This window comes from Notechis scutatus, chromosome 3 (genome assembly GCF_049901735.1).
Source record: "Notechis scutatus isolate UNSWTSFEM ecotype Mainland chromosome 3, rNotScu1.2, whole genome shotgun sequence".
NCBI classification, from domain to species: domain Eukaryota; kingdom Metazoa; phylum Chordata; class Lepidosauria; order Squamata; family Elapidae; genus Notechis; species Notechis scutatus.
The window spans coordinates 152,642,989-152,658,539 of NC_142011.1; the positions used below are offsets into that span (position 1 = coordinate 152,642,989).

Genomic DNA, 15,551 nt, shown 5'->3' on the forward strand with positions numbered 1-15,551 from the left:
AACTTTTACCCAAAAGCAGGCAAAGCAGGCAGGCAGATTGAGTTGCTCACAGAATCACAGATTCACTTAGAGATCTATCTATCTGAAATCAGCTAACTGAGTCTGCACCTAAGGAAGGTTCGGCTCTGCTTTTAGATTAGCTAGAAAGCAAGAAATATAAGGATTTCCTGCTTTTTAGCTAATCTAAATCTCCTGCCAGAGCAGAACAGCTGATGGTTGGGGGAAAAAAAGAGGAAAAATAGCAACTTACCAAACCAGGCAAGTTGGATGGCTTGCATGCCAGGTAAGGAGTGGGCGGAGAGGGGAGGGGCCAGCCAGTGGAGTGATTTGTCGGTTCTCTGAACTGGGGACAATCAAGTGTGCAGCGTTTGCAAGAAATCATCAGCTGTGCCACTTGGACAGCTGACAAGCACTGTGCTGGGGTGCACAGCGTTTGAAAATCCTCTTGTTTCCTACTTTTTCAACCTCAGCTCTGCCACGCAAAGCAGTTGAGGAGGGAAAAGCAGGGAATAAAGGACAGCCTAAGTTTGGTGTCAGCTGCTCTTCACAGCTAGAGTTTCTAAAGAACAGGCTGAACCCGTAGCATTCCACCCCTGGATATCCACCCCCCTTTTTTTAATATGGAGGCTTTCCACTCAGTTATTTAAGCCCTGGTCATTTCCTATTTTGGACTATTTGGATACACATTACATGGGGCTACCCTTGAAAAGTATACGGAAGCTTCAGCCGATACAAAGTGAGAACAATCGAGCAATTCTGGGTTCCCAAAGGCAAGACATATAATATCAGCCTCCACTGCAATTACCACGGCTTCGAGCGGGGAGTAGATGGTCTTGAGGTCTACCTCCGAATCAGTCCCAGTAGCTCCCTCCATAGTTGCCGTCTTCTCCTCCATCTTCCCTGAGTCTTTACGCCACCTGGCACTTGGGTCAGTGCTTGGTGCCCAGGACCCTGGACAGCACCCCACTAAACAGGGAGCTGAGGAGGTTTTCAAAGGAGATTTGGGTTAATGTCAGGGTTCCAAGTAACACCCTCAACCAAGTAAGACTTCGAGGCAGGCATTTCCTCAAAGTTCCATTTTATTAGAGATGTCATATTGGCACATCTGGGAAAACCCGAATATGAAAGCCCCCCGGGTTTTCCCCACCCCCCACAAAATGTCACCCTTCTGCTACACCCACATGTCCATCACATGGTCCAATCAATCCACCATCCCAACTGGAGATGTTCCCCAGTCACGCCTCTCCAGGTGCAGGCTGAACATCCTTGACTCCCAGAGAAAATAATGTTGTTATGGCTATATATCTCACTCCAGTTCCATCCAACCCCCCTCCCGTTTTCCCACAGCACTAAATGTGGCAGCCCCACAGATCCCAAGTAAAAGATGGCTTCCAGGGCTGACACCCAACACATGAGCTGCACTGGGTGCCAGTCTGCTTCTGGGTTCAATCCAAAGTATTGGCTTTGACCTTTAAAGCTCTACCTGACATGGGGTCCAAACCATCCATTACATTGGTCCATCCCTGCCGAACCAGTCAGGCAGGGAAAATGTGTTGTGGGCCCCATTATTTAAAGAAGTCTGACTGGAATTCAATTCAATTCAGAATTAAAATATCTTTATAAAATAGCTTAATTACCATTATATCTTATACATGAGATGTAGCCTGTGTTAAAAATTATATTCAGTATGCTATCTAAAATTACAAGGGAAAGTAATTCAGGAAGAAAGCCTTCTGTGCCCAGAGGTGCCCCAGAGGTGAGGCAGGTCCCCACTCTAACTGGCTTTCTGGAAGGGCATAAAAACATGGCTCTGCAGCCTTGCTTGGCACTCACAGAGGTGCAGGCAGAGGTATTTGTATGACATTTTTCTTTTGGGATTTTGGGGAGGGGGCACCTTTGACTCACTTTTTGACTACTGGTGTCTGCCTGGACAAAATCCCTGCAGATTTTTTGACAAAGTGGTTTGCCATTGCCTCCTTCTCACGGCTGAGAGGGTGACTGGCACAGGGTCACTCAGCTGGCTTTGTGTCTAAGAAGGAACTAGAACTCATGGTCTCCCAGTTTCTAGCCTGATACCTTAACTACCACATCAAACTGGCTCTCAATTCACAATGAACCTTGTATTAACAATGTTATTAATCCTTGAGACAGAGTTGCCCATAGTGGGGTGGGGAAAAAAAGTCAGCTAGGTGGTAGTTTTGATCAAGATTATTGCCAGCAACTTGAATTTCCGACTTTTCCCCAGAAAAACCCTACCAGGAAGCAAACAGGATTATTCATAACATCATAGTGATGTTATTGAAACTAAATAGCCTAAACCTAATGCAGGTTTGCTCCCACCCTGCAAATCAATAATGCCCACAGACTAAGAGGAGTTGCTGATGTGGCCTTTAACTTCTCCCAAGGTATTTAAAGAAATAGAGGCTGGATGCTCTTTAGAAATATTTAGGTTCCTGATGCCTTCACTACAAATACAGTATAATCCAGACCAGAGAAGCCCTGTAGCTGTAGTTTGCTTAGCTTTTGTCTAAATCCAGCATTGACTTCACTGATAGAGTTAAATGATATTCTTGGCATACTCTATAATAGATTTGCAATGGCTTTCTTTCAGAACAATTTTCATCTTCCTAGCCTAATCTACAGCTTGTAAATGCTCATCCAAGTACCAACCAGGTAATCCTTTTAAGTGTATGCTCAGTGGGTGTGATCCTGTGAATATTTCAGCAAGTCATAGTGAATATTTGTAAATGCAAACATAGCAAAGTTGTGAACTCAATAGCTTGGGAATCCAGGCAAGGAGAGGAAAAGTGACTCACTGAAGGCTACCTTTTCAAGAAATAGGGATATGGACTTGTACCTTTCCAGATCCCTTTCTGCTTGTGAACCATTCCCCAACTTAGTTGCCTTTATTTTCAGCCCTTCATACTCAAATGGAAGAGAGAATCAACACAATCTTTAGTTTCTTTTCTTCTACTACACTTAAAAGAAAGTTGTACAATAGTTCTTTGCAAAGAAACCATCACTCCAAAAAGCGGCCCTACCTACAGTGCAGTGATTACCTGCACTCTCTTGCAGGAAATTTTCAGAAAAAATCTCATCTTTTGCTCCAGCTCTAACCCTATTGTTGAAGGGGGGGAGAGAGAATTTTTGACGTGATTACATTTGTAGAAGATGGTGGAACTGCATGTGGGGCTTGAATTTGGGAGAAAACACCCTCCCAAGGGCAACCCGCAGACACAAAATGAAAGTACCTTGAAAAGGTGGGGGTCTTGAGAAAAGAGTCATTTGGTTGCAGAGAATCCAGGCAAAAACATAAGTTAAAGAAAAAGGAGTCCTCTCCAAGCCGACACGATAAGGAAGCTCTGATCTCTTCTTGTACCTGCTTGGGCATCATTGCGCAGAGCGTGGATCGTACAATCGCTATGACTAAGCGCCTGGCTCCCGTTAACGCATTGGGTAATTCCACCGGAGGCGTGAATATTAGTCCCAGCTCCCAATAAGAACATCGCCGGTGGAAGCTTCTCGCCTTTGTGTTTAGAAATAGCCACAAGCCCTGTGTCTCATCAGAAGCGAAAAGCAGATTAGGCGGCTCACTTTCCTTTAGAAGAAAAGGATTTGGGAAGCCCAGCGGGAGCTAAAAGCTCCAGTCCATTTGAGGCGGCTAGGCTGTCAGCACGGGCTGCAAGCTTAACTTTGGCAGTGACCGGAACATTGCAAACAAGAGGATCTGGGACCGGGAATTCCAAGTCAATGGGGCTACCTGTCCTAAGACTCACGAATTTCACGTCGTCGAGTTAGCTCTGGTTGGACGTTTTTGCAAAGGCTCACAAAGCCCGGCCAAAAAGCGAGATCTATACACAATGCATCGTTTTGCGTTACCCTTATCTCAATTCCAAGAAATCTGTTCCTCCTCTCCCCGGATCGCAGCTGCCGGGCTCCTGGTTTGGAGAAGTGGCTTTTACCGTTTGTGACTTCCTGTTTCTCAAAGACCCCTCCCCCCCTCTTTTTTTTTTTTTTTTTTTTTAAAGAAAACGCTCCTGCAAGGTGCTGCATGGGATCCGTCGTGACATTATTTTTGGACCACAGCGAAAATGATCATTTGGATGAGGCTTCGCGTATTACTGCCAAGGCGGCTGACTTTTGGCTTACTTGGGAATCTCCGCCGTAACTGGTGACTCTAAATCACAGTCGCCGCCTCCTGTTCTTTTTGTCCAGCTCGACTCCGAGTGATGTATTTTCTTCGCAACAAATACTGAAGTCATTTAGGATTTCTTCTTCCAGGACGCTTTTGTTTTCCCATTTTTCTAGCCGCCTTGGGGCTTTTCTGAGCTGTCACCTAAATACTTAACGCCGCAGAGCTTCTCAATGAAAAGCAAATAGTTGCTTCGTGGGGAACGCTGCAAAAGGTTCGGTAATTTTCCAACTGGATTTAAAAAACAAAAAAACAAAACAAAAAAAAACCCTTATAGATTCAGCTTTAAACGGAGGGGCGGTGCGTAACTGGACTTTATTTTCCTGTTCCAGCTTGTATATATTACTCTTTTCCTTCCGGCATCACCTTCGCAAAGCAGCAGGTGGGGAAGATCATCATCACTCTCAGGAGCTACGGTTAGATTTCTCTTCCCCCCACCCTTCCCAGCCCTGCCTTATTCGGCGGCTATTTCTCCTCGCCCACCCCGCCCCCTCCTCTGCCTCTCCCCCTTTTCCCTCCCCACGCGGCTCTTCTTTTTGCGTGGATGCCACTGACAGCGCGCGCGAGAAGAAGCGGCGGCTGCAGGCTGGGAAATCCCTGTGCGTGAAAAAGCAGCCGCTATTGCGGACTTTTGTTCTTTTGGCGCGGCGGCGGTGGGGAGGCGGACGACTGAGAGCAGAAGCGACCGAGTTAAAAAGAGAGAGAGAGAGAGAGAGAGGAGGGTTGAATCCGTTTCAGGAGAATCCGCCTCTTTCCAGCTGCTGCGCTCCGGATCGCCATCCCGGCTCTACCTCCCTTTCTCCTCTGCGATCTCTCTCTCCCTTTCTTCGCAGCCCAGCCTCGGAGGGTGCCTTGAGGGTGGAAGAAAAAAAGAAAAGAAAAAGGTTATCTACGTCGAGAAGAAGAGGGGGCCGGAGGACGAGGGTCTATTCCCCTGCTACCTCCGGACGGAGGGAAAGAGATTATTCGCGGCCACCGGCCTGACACCAAACTTTTATTGCGGCGTCTCCCAGCCCGCCTCACTCTTGCTCTCGGACCCAGAAAGACTGCAGCGCGCAGAGGCAAGATCCTTCGCGGGTTGGCCATAAGGAGGGCGAGGGTGGAAAAGACGCCATCTCTTACTTGGGGCAGACACTGAAGGGCGCTTGGCAGGCGGCGGCACCCCCAGGACTACGCGGCCCTCCGGAGGTCTCGCTCCCGATCGCTACTTGAGAGATTCTCCCGGGTTAAATCGCTTCTGGGCCGAATTGTGATTTCTTTCTCTCTCTCTCTCTTTTTTTTCTCTCTCTTCCTGATCCTACTACCCCAGCCGGAGGAGACGCACTTTACTTCGGCTTGATGTGCTGCCACGAGGCGGGCGACATGAGCTTAGCTGACTTTAAAGGGCTTCACCTTTAATAAGGAGTACGCGGCGGCCCCCTCCCCAAAGATGACTAAATCCCCTACTGGGTGAGCCCATTTTTTGCCCTCTTCCCCTACCCTTGTTCTCTTCCCCCGCCCTCCCCGCCGGAGAAGCCCCTTTCTTCCCACTTTGGGGGCCTTTCCCCACCTCGTCCCACCCGGGAACTGATGACAGGCCCAGCCGGCTTTTTCCCTTCTGGGCGCCGTCATAACTCTAAAAGGCCGGACGAGCTCGGCCTCCGCATTCTCTCCGAAATACTGGTTGCTGTGTGGGAAACTGGCGATTAAACCGGGAGGAGAGAAGCCCGCCTCCCTTCCGCGCCGGAGCCTGGGAGCTCCCTGTTGGCGGCCGTTTGCCGTCGCCCGGAGTCGAGCTTTTTTGCGTCTCTTCTTCCTCCCTCGCCTTTCTTGGCCGGGTTATGCAGACGCCCGGCGGCTGCGGCGGCGGACGCTACTAGCCCCCCGAGGCTGGCTGCTCAGGAGCCCGAGCGGTGGAAATGGTCGCTCCTTGCCAAACGGCGGGGCCAGAGCGAGTGCAGAGGGGGACGTCGAGCTTCTGGGTTGAGCGTGTGCTCGGCTCTCCACCGTGGAAGCCCTCCCGTCTCTAGATGGAATTAGTGGAGAGCGAAGCCCCTTGTGTAAGGAACAGACATGATCCATGGACGCAGCTTGTTTCACAGTGAGTACCGCTTCCCCGCGCCCGCTTTCCACTGAGACTTGAACGCGCTCTTGCCGGCACTCGCGTCGACCAACCCCTCTCCCCCTCCTTTCCCTCCTCCTCCTTCTCCCCCTCCCTCTGGCTAAAGGTTGTTGCAAACTGGGAGAAGGAGATCAGTTGCGGAAAAGGTGAATGGCGTAGGTGTAAATCTTCCCCCCTGCCGTCGCCTCAGACGCTTCCCCTGCCCCCCCTCCCGTTTTGCCTCCCCACCCCCTCGGAATCGCGAATCCTGGCACCGGACTCCCTGAAAGCTGGAAATATTATAACCGTGAGGAAACTCCTGGCTCTTAGATCCGGGTTGCGATCAAGAAGAATCCAGTTGGAAGCAAATCTGCCCCAAACCCAGGAGGGCGGATGGGGCCGAGAGACCTGGCCCGCTAAAACTCTCTTCACTTTTTCTTTTTTTTAAAAAAAACCCTTATAACAGTTAAGGTAACCGAGATTTTAAAACCACGCAGAAGTCGGTGCATTCTGGAATTTGGCCAATTCCGGCTAGGAGGGGGGGCGGGTGGTGTGGTGGTGGTGGGGCTTCAGCTTATTATTTGCTCTCGTTGGGAATCCGGTTCTCTGAAATTCACAGGAAGTTACTTCTGTGTAACCAGGTTCAAAATCAGAATGGCCCTGTCCCCTTCCCCTCATCTTCAATTCCAGGTTGTGTATGTAGATTGAGTCCCAGGCAGGCGTGAGGGTGAGATTTTCACCAGACGAATGGCAAATATCCATCCCTGGAGCCATCTGTCTAAATTAATCTAAACTCATTAATTACTGACATTCAGGATTTAACAAAGGCTGCTGGATTTGAGTAGTTTTCTTCCTCCTTCAGGAAGCCCTGTTATTACATTTAAGTCATTGGTTGGTGATGACTCTTAACTCTAAAGTTACAGTTTTCCTTAGTTTCTTTCAGTATTTAAAATTCTCCAGGCGTATGGTATAATCCTTTACTAGTCTACATGCTTTCACAAATACTAGTGGAACTGGGGTTAATTTTTTTTCATTTACTGGGACTTATATGTCCAATTCCATAACAATTTACTGAACAAATTCAGAAATAATGTCTTTATTTATAACCCAGGTTAAATAATGAATGTAAATATGTTCAAACATAATAGGCATCTCAACAAACGCAGTACTAAATACTTGATTTGTTTTACTAAAAAGATCAATTTTTTTGAAGGATCAGTGTTGGGTCCCTAGATAAATTTGTTTTCAGCTTATTTTTTCTGTTCTCACTGGATACAGTACAGACAAGTTTTAGTATTTTGAAGGAGGATGTGAATCAAAAAGTTCAATGGGAATGGGATGTAAAAATGGAGACAGTAGCATTCTTAATGCTGGCTTTCTTTCAAAGCATGGTGAATGGATTTATTTATTTATTTTTTGAGTCAGGATGGTAGTAGGTAAGATGTTCATTTTCTTCTTTTCTGTACAACTTTATTTGATGGAAGCCATAGAAAATAATAAGATGAAGGGAAAAGGGATTTAGCATTAATTCATTTCTAGTCAAGTGAATAATTTAATTTAAAAAGTTATTTGTAATTTAAAACCATCTGGTTAAAATTCCAGTGCTCAGTAGTTAATAAGATTCATAATTTCTCCAATAATGTGTAAATAGATTCATACATTAAACAATATTAAGCTCATTTGATTACTATTAATTAAATCTGCCATTAAATTTAATGGGGTGTGTCCATAACTTTTAATTTACATCATATCAATAGTCATCTAAAGTGTATTGGTTATTACTATGCCCATTTTTTTCAGAAGTAGATGAAGCTGAGGGATATCTTCCTGGCTTTGAATTATTGTAATTATTTCAGTAATTCTAATTCAGGAATTTGGAGTTAAACATGGAATAAATATGGTAGAATATTCTGCAAAGTAAACCTGCTAATATTAGAATAGTATGATTACAAATATATAGTACATGATTCAGTAGCAACTTCTTACTAGTTTCTGTTATGAACATCTAAATAAACATGTCATTTATATATACTGAATCATCTTTCATTACACAAACATAAACTTTCATCTAAATATCCATTAAAGGAGGCAAACAGATATTCTCTGGATATTTATGATGCTTATTGGGGATGAGATTTCAAAACATTAAGAATGCAACAGTTGACTACATAGCTTACAGTGTCAATTTAATTCATATCAGTGAATGGAGTTAGGCATGAATTACTGGGGTTTCCTACTTTAGTAAAGAGCATATTTTACATATTTTAATATTGTTCATGATTTTTTTCAGAAGGTAGCTTGAGTTTCAACAAGGATATTTCCAGACAAGATTGCTGGATTATATTTTTAGAATTTTATTTGTGACTTTCTTTGCTTTCTCACCTCAGCTTCATTCATTTTCTTGTCACAAATCATTCATTAAAGAGAGAGAAGCAGAAGGGAGGAGGGAAAATGGCTTTTGATTGGTAACACAAAAAGTTCTCTGTTTAAAGCTCCTAATTCATAGTATACAGTAAATGTCAAAATCTGTCTTTCAAAGAACAACATATAAATCATGGTTTTCTCTTTCTTGTTTTGGCACTGTGGAAATATCATATGCTCAGTCTACCTATTTAGAAATAAAATTTAAATGCTTAGTTTATTCCATGGTGGCAGCTATTGTTTAAGAACAAGAAAATAAAATGACAAGAGTAGACTTGAAGTACAGTATATTTCCTCACCCATGGCCTCTGTCTAAATACACATTTTTTCTTCTTCCTCTGTTTCTTAAATGTACTGATATAATTTCAAAACCCTGAAATTTCTTTAAAGTGTTTTGGAAATCCAAGATGAATAATGCATTTAGTTAATAGCAGAGTTTTCCCTTACAGTATTTCTTACTAAATACATTTTTGACAGGACTGAAACCTTTTTGTTCAATCAATTTTGTTTTACAGTGCTTTTTGTCTCAGAATATATTGCTGACTTCCAAATCAAAACCTTTCTTTCAAAGAAAAGTGGGTTATGTTGGTATTACAAAATATAAAATAAACAATATTTAACTCAGATTATCATGTTCTCTCAACTAAACTTCTTTGACAACCAACAGAACTGTGTGCATTGATTTGGGCACACATGGGCAATCCCACAATAAGAGGCTAAAAATTTAAGGAATAGTTTGATGTTGGCTGGGCTTCAGAGTGTAAAACTTACAAGGCCAGGGTGCAAAGTCAACAAATGACCACGATGGGTAAACAGGTTTTAGAACTCTGGTGTTTCAGTCCAAAATTAGTCACAATAGTGTTTAGTTCTCTAGCTTATTTATACATTGTTTCAATCCTAGAGTGAAAAACCCCTTTGTTCCCAAAATCACATTTGGTAACAGGCTGGAAGTGGTATCTGTGTACAGGTAATTTTTATCTGTACAGTTTATTATCTTTTTATAACCCCAAAGTTGGATTATGAAACAGGATTAAAAGCACAAGAACTGTGCATGACAAAATGCTGTGATTCCATCATTTTAAGAGGAGGATAATAAAATAAAATAAAATAAAATAAAATAAAATAACAAGAGATAGCAGGTAATGTCAAACATTACTGAGGATCATATGTGGACTAGAATTGACCAAGCATAAACTAAGTCTGTTTTAAAGTACAAAACTACTTCAGACGTTATACTATTAGAAGGCAAGGAAATTTGAAGCTTTAGATTGTAAGATAGCAAAACAGAAGGTGTTATAATCCTAGAAGTATCCACAGTGGTTTGAAGAAAAATGTGAAGAGTAGATAGTTGTGAAGAGTAGATAGTTGAACCTGTCAGGCCTCAGGATGTCTTCAAAATCAAAACAACATAACTTTGAAACAGAGTTGGAAGGGACATTGAAGGTGTTCTAATCCAACCCTCTGCCCAAGGAAGAGATTATATCAAATGACTGTCCATCTCTTCTTAAACACTTTCAGTGATGGAACACCCACAACTTCTGAAGGCAAGCCATTCCACTGATTAATTGTTCTCACTGTCAGGCAATTTCTCCTTAGTTCTAGGTTGGTCCTCTTCTTGAGGTTTCATCCAATATTTCTTATATCCCAACATGCTTTGGATAATAGGTTGACCCTCTCTTTTAAATGGTTTATTTTTTAATATTACAAATGTAGGGATTTGTAAGTTTTATGGTACAAGCAACTTACAATTCAGCCATATTCATAGCAACTACTAGTGGAAAGTAAATCAAGCTAACAAGTTTCCAATGACAAATATTTGCAAATGGTAATGAAATTAGTGAAGTGCCTACTATGGCCATATAAAATCAGTTATATAAGATCTGGTTGACACAGCCTTCCATCCTTCCGGGATGGGTAAAATGAGGACCCAGATTGTTGGGAGCAATATGCTGACTCTGTAAACTGCTTAGAGAGGGCTGTAAAGCACTGTGAAGTGGTGTATAAGTCTAAGTGCTCTTGCTATCTGAATATTGCTTACCCACCTTTTTCTTAGCAGTTGCTAGCACTTTTAAATAATGCTTGTTGATCTGTTGCAAAGTACTCAGAGAAGAAGATGTAGGAAAAAGTGGTAATGGGATTCTAAGATTGTAACTAAAGAAAATGATACATTTAAGTTCCCAGTAGTTATGGGCAGCTAATTCTATAAAGCCACTAGTGGATACATAGGGGAAGAAATTCTGCAGGTTATTTTTCCCTAAGATTGCTTAAATTAATGCTTTTAAGTATCTTACATGAATCAAAAATAAAAAATCTATGATTATAAGATGTACAGAACATCAGAGATAAGTTTTGAACTTTAGTAGCATATACCGTATTTTGTATAGGTGCACATATTTCTTGATTGGCATAGCTATATAAATGGGAAAAGGGGAAAATTATGCTCAATGAAGGCACAACAGAGTTGGTGTAACATTTCAGTGGACTCTAGATGTTAGAACAGAATAGGTGCATTATTATTCACCCAATTTTCTAAACAGCCAGCTTGATTCTGCGGTAAGTATATGAAATAATGCTTTTGGTGCCTGCAAAAAATGGAATGCAAACAGCACAGAAACTTTTCAGACAGGTATTTCTTAATGGTATTCAAAAGCCTACTAGCTGGATGAAAGAGAATTTAAGTAGCTGTTTATTAAATTCATTCATTGGATGACCTTGAAGAAATACTAAATACCAAAATGTAAACCAGAGAAAGTTCAATCCATTCATGGGATTATTACAGATTTTGATTTCAGGAAACTATATAATGAATGCTTTGTATGAATGACCAATTTTTAAAATTCTCAAATTGAAACTGGCATTGGTTTACAAGAATTGAAGTTCTGTTTTAAAATGCAAATGCATGCAATAGTGCTTTCAGTAAGGATAAAATTTAACATCTTTTCACATAAAATACATATAGGTATAAATGAGCAACTTTACAGCACTTGCTTTTCAAATTGTAATAGCTTTGTAGCTTAGTAACTCCCATGCACCATAACAATACAACTTTGAAGAACATACAGACAACCCTATATATAAATAATGCAAGTGTCATTTGTACATTGTATATCTTAATGCTAATGATATCAGTAAGCAGTTATTTGGTGCAAATGACTCTTTGAATATAATATCAAAAGACATACCAGTCTACAGAAATGGTGCTTATGCAACCATTACTTTGTTCCCCTTGTCAAATATTGTCTTTGATAAACTTTGCTAGCTTCCTACTTCAAATTGGCTTCTTCTAAGTGTATGTTCATTACAGTATAGGGCTACCAGCTCTGAGCTTCAAAACTCTGGATGCTACTAGGTGACAGTAAGGAAACAGAAAACATGAAATATTAACTTCCATTTATAGTTAATCAGATTTTTGCAGTCTAGATTGTTAAGTTCAGAAGGCTGGGTGCAGAACAATTTACCCTTATGCATTAATCGGACTGCAGAGCAGAAGAAAATGAAGATACTACAGATGCTTAATAGCCATTGTAAAATAATTAAAAGGGCCAGATATGTGAAATTATTGTTACTAGTACAGTTGATTTATTTCAGTGGAAAATTAAACAATTTCTGAATTGATAGTTAATATACAAAACAGTTAATTTGCCAAAATAGTTTTTATCAGAACTTAGAGATATCCTTTGGGAACAGAAAATGCTGTGCAAACATTCAAAGGGAAACTTCACTTGTAAACACTTATTATAAATAAACCAGTGGTCAAACTAGCTAAAATATGTTTTTTAAAAACAATATTAAAGACAGATAACACTGGAAAATATGATTTACTAAAATCTCTGTTAAGATTTTAATAACATGCTAGTTTGGAAAGCTCAGTGTTAGAACTCCAGTTATTAGTAGATTGTAACTTCCAGTCATAGTTATTTGCAGTAGAGATAACAGTGAATTGTATCAACTGGAAAGCAGCATTCTGTACTAGCTGAATCTTCTAGATACCCTTCATGGACAGTCTAATATAAAGCAAATATTCAATAAAATGGAGGAGAGGATTAACCCTATACTGAAATGTCTCATGGAACAATCTCCTCTTTCTCATAGCTCCCAACTAGATTGGAACTATTCTTAAGTAAAATGGTGTCTTCATGCTGGTAACTACTGCTGATAGCCTAAAAGGCTATCATGGATAGCCACTCAGATTTTCTGCAGGACAAATTACATGGGAACATCATCCAAGATTTGCCATAGTGAGTCACGTCCCATAACAGTTTGGTTTCTTATTTCATGGGGTTCAGATTATCAATTTCTTCCAGTGTTCTTTGTAACTGATGCTCCATCAACTTCTTACAATCTTCTTCCAAAAGGGAGATTGGAGAAGAGGTCTTAGTGGTCCTGATTTACTGAGTTCAGAGCAGAAGGCAAACCATTGCCTTTTTAAAAGCAGCTGTTATCTCCCATCCCTATAGTGAAGTATTGATTCTTCCCTAGAGCCATATCCCTGTCTCCTCCATGGAAGATTTTGCCAAACTGGAGAAATAGGGATCAAGTCTACAGATTGTGGATATGGTCTCAAAGGAAGCGCTATCTACTGCTTTTAGATACATAGCCTCCTAAATCTCCCAAACAATATTCTAAAACATTATCTCTGCCATTTTAGAACTTTGCCATCCATTTTCTAATCTTGACCAGATTTGAGTGAGATTATCCGAAATGTGTTGAGCTACCTGGCCATGACAGTTGATAGTACCGTGATGGCAGTAATGTAACTAGTCTACTTGTGTCAAATATTGGAATGCAAACTTGTAAAAATGAAGTTTGTCTCATTATATCATTATATTCGTGTGTTGTCACTTTGACACAGTCTTGGGTTGATGCTTTCAACAGTCTAGTCAACTTTGTCAATGGTATCAGATGACTGATATATCAGAAACATCTGAGGGAGGACAGATGGCCTGGCTAAATCCATCAATATACTATTATTCAGTATTCCCACAGCCAGTTAAATGTCATCTATCACTAACTATAACCATAACTATAGCTACTATAACTATCTGGTGTGCACATAACTGATATAGTTAATACCAAAAGCTCATAAAGTATCACCCAGGTTTCTCCCCCCCGCCCAATCTGTAGTGTAGATTTATGCAGAAATAAGTTCCATTGATTTTCCTGAGATTTATCTCATGAAAATAGCATAGGATTGTAGCTCTGGCTATATACAGTATTTAAATGGTCTCACCCAGAGGTGGTATTCAGCAGGTTCTGACCAGTTCTGGAGAACCGGTAATGGAAATTTTGAGTAGTTCGGAGTGGGGAGGGGATGGAGATTTTACAGTACCCTTCCCCTGTCATGCCCACCAAGCCACACCCACCAAGCCATGCCATGCCCACAGAACCAGTAGTAAAAACAATTGAATCCCACTCCTGTCTCACCTCAATGTATCTCTAACTAAATTCTGAGCAGTCATGAATCAAAATGTTTCATGCTTAAAAGAAGTCCATTTATTCCTGTTTACTATGAATAAGTAGCCATTCTGTTTAGGATTACTATGTTTTTATAAAAAAAATAAGTGCAGCCACACAACCTGTACTGTTTGTTCTTTCTTTAGCATTTCCTACTTTGGATTAAGGTTAAGAATAGAGCTGTCCTAACTAATTTCTCATTCAACTAATATGTTTTTTAATTTTCCAGTTGTAGCAAGTTTTATCATCCTACACTGGGCCGGGGCAACAAAAAAAGGAGCAGGTATGTTTTTAGAAAAAAATATTCATATGAGCAAGTTTTGTTTAAAAATGTTTAAAACTTAAAATGATTTATGTTTTTCTCAAACAATTTAGTAAGGGGGGATTGTAGCGCTTAGTGAACAGGTTTAAAATAGTCAAAGAAGGCTATGACATTCAATGTTGAAAACATGTGTCTTATTTCCAAATGTAAATTAGCACTGAAACATGTTAACAAAAAATTAATGAATAAATTTTCTAAAGTCCAATGCAGCTGCAGGGTATAGCATGTTTCTGTTTGAATCAGGAGGCCAAAACAAGTAAAATAAGGTCCTAAAAATTGGATCCTAAAATAAGAGTTAACATTTCAATCACATCCTGGCCAACAATTATATTACAGGTGGTAAACTTAGAAACGGATGGTTACCTTTATGGAATCAATGAATTTCAAGCTCAGAAGACAGAAAAAGTGATCTAGTACAAATAGAAGAGAATATTTGTAGCTTACAGTTGAACTACCGTTGAAGTCCTTGGTGCTGTCTGAGCTTGATTATTCGCTTGCAGACATTTCTGTAAAAAGATGGATTGGTGACATTGCAAACATGTATGCTTCTTGACTTGGAAATATGAATGAATAAGTGCTGCTGCTACTTTCAAATGAAAAACAAGCATTTCATCTCCAGTGGTTCCTTTCTGGCTAAGAATACAAATGGAATTCCTAACTCAGAGATAGCTTTTTTTTTTTTTAAAAAAATGCTATTAGTAGTTGACTGGAATATAAAGTAATAATAACAAGAATTTTCTGATCTGATTCACAAATTTCAGTGAACCAAATCTTTTTCTACCAAATTAATAGAGGAAACAACTGAATAGTTTCGAACATGTGTTCAACTATAAAGCCTACTTTGCAAAGTCTGGATTTACAAATCACAATGAAAACTAAACCTACCATGTTCTGGATTAATGTGATACATGAACTCAGCCAATTTTAAATATTAATTACTATACAATCAGTATTTCATATCAGCTGATCTAAAAGATGAATTCCTAAAGAGATAGAATTGCTGAAAAATGATTCTGGCAGAATTAAAAATTAAAAACCTAACATAGATATGAAACTTTCTTAACAAGTAATAGAAAAGAATA

At 40.6% G+C, this 15,551-nt stretch overlaps 1 protein-coding gene across 6 annotated transcripts in view; it reads left to right on the forward strand.

Moving 5' to 3' along the window:
* Positions 1 to 5,559: 5,559 nt before the first annotated feature.
* Positions 5,560 to 15,551, forward strand: part of NETO1 (neuropilin and tolloid like 1) — a 90,403-nt gene continuing 80,411 nt past the window's right edge. For 5 of the 6 annotated variants that reach the window (XR_015748856.1, XR_015748855.1, XR_015748858.1 and 2 more), the window contains exons 1-2: positions 5,560 to 6,272; positions 14,377 to 14,430. Coding sequence is in view for 1 of the 6 variants with exons in the window: in XM_026671866.2 (XP_026527651.1) it covers positions 6,245 to 6,272; positions 14,377 to 14,430 (82 nt within the window). In the remaining 5 variants the exon portion in view is untranslated. The remainder of the gene's footprint in view (positions 6,273 to 14,376; positions 14,431 to 15,551) is intronic. The other variant, XR_015748857.1, reaches the window with a different exon arrangement.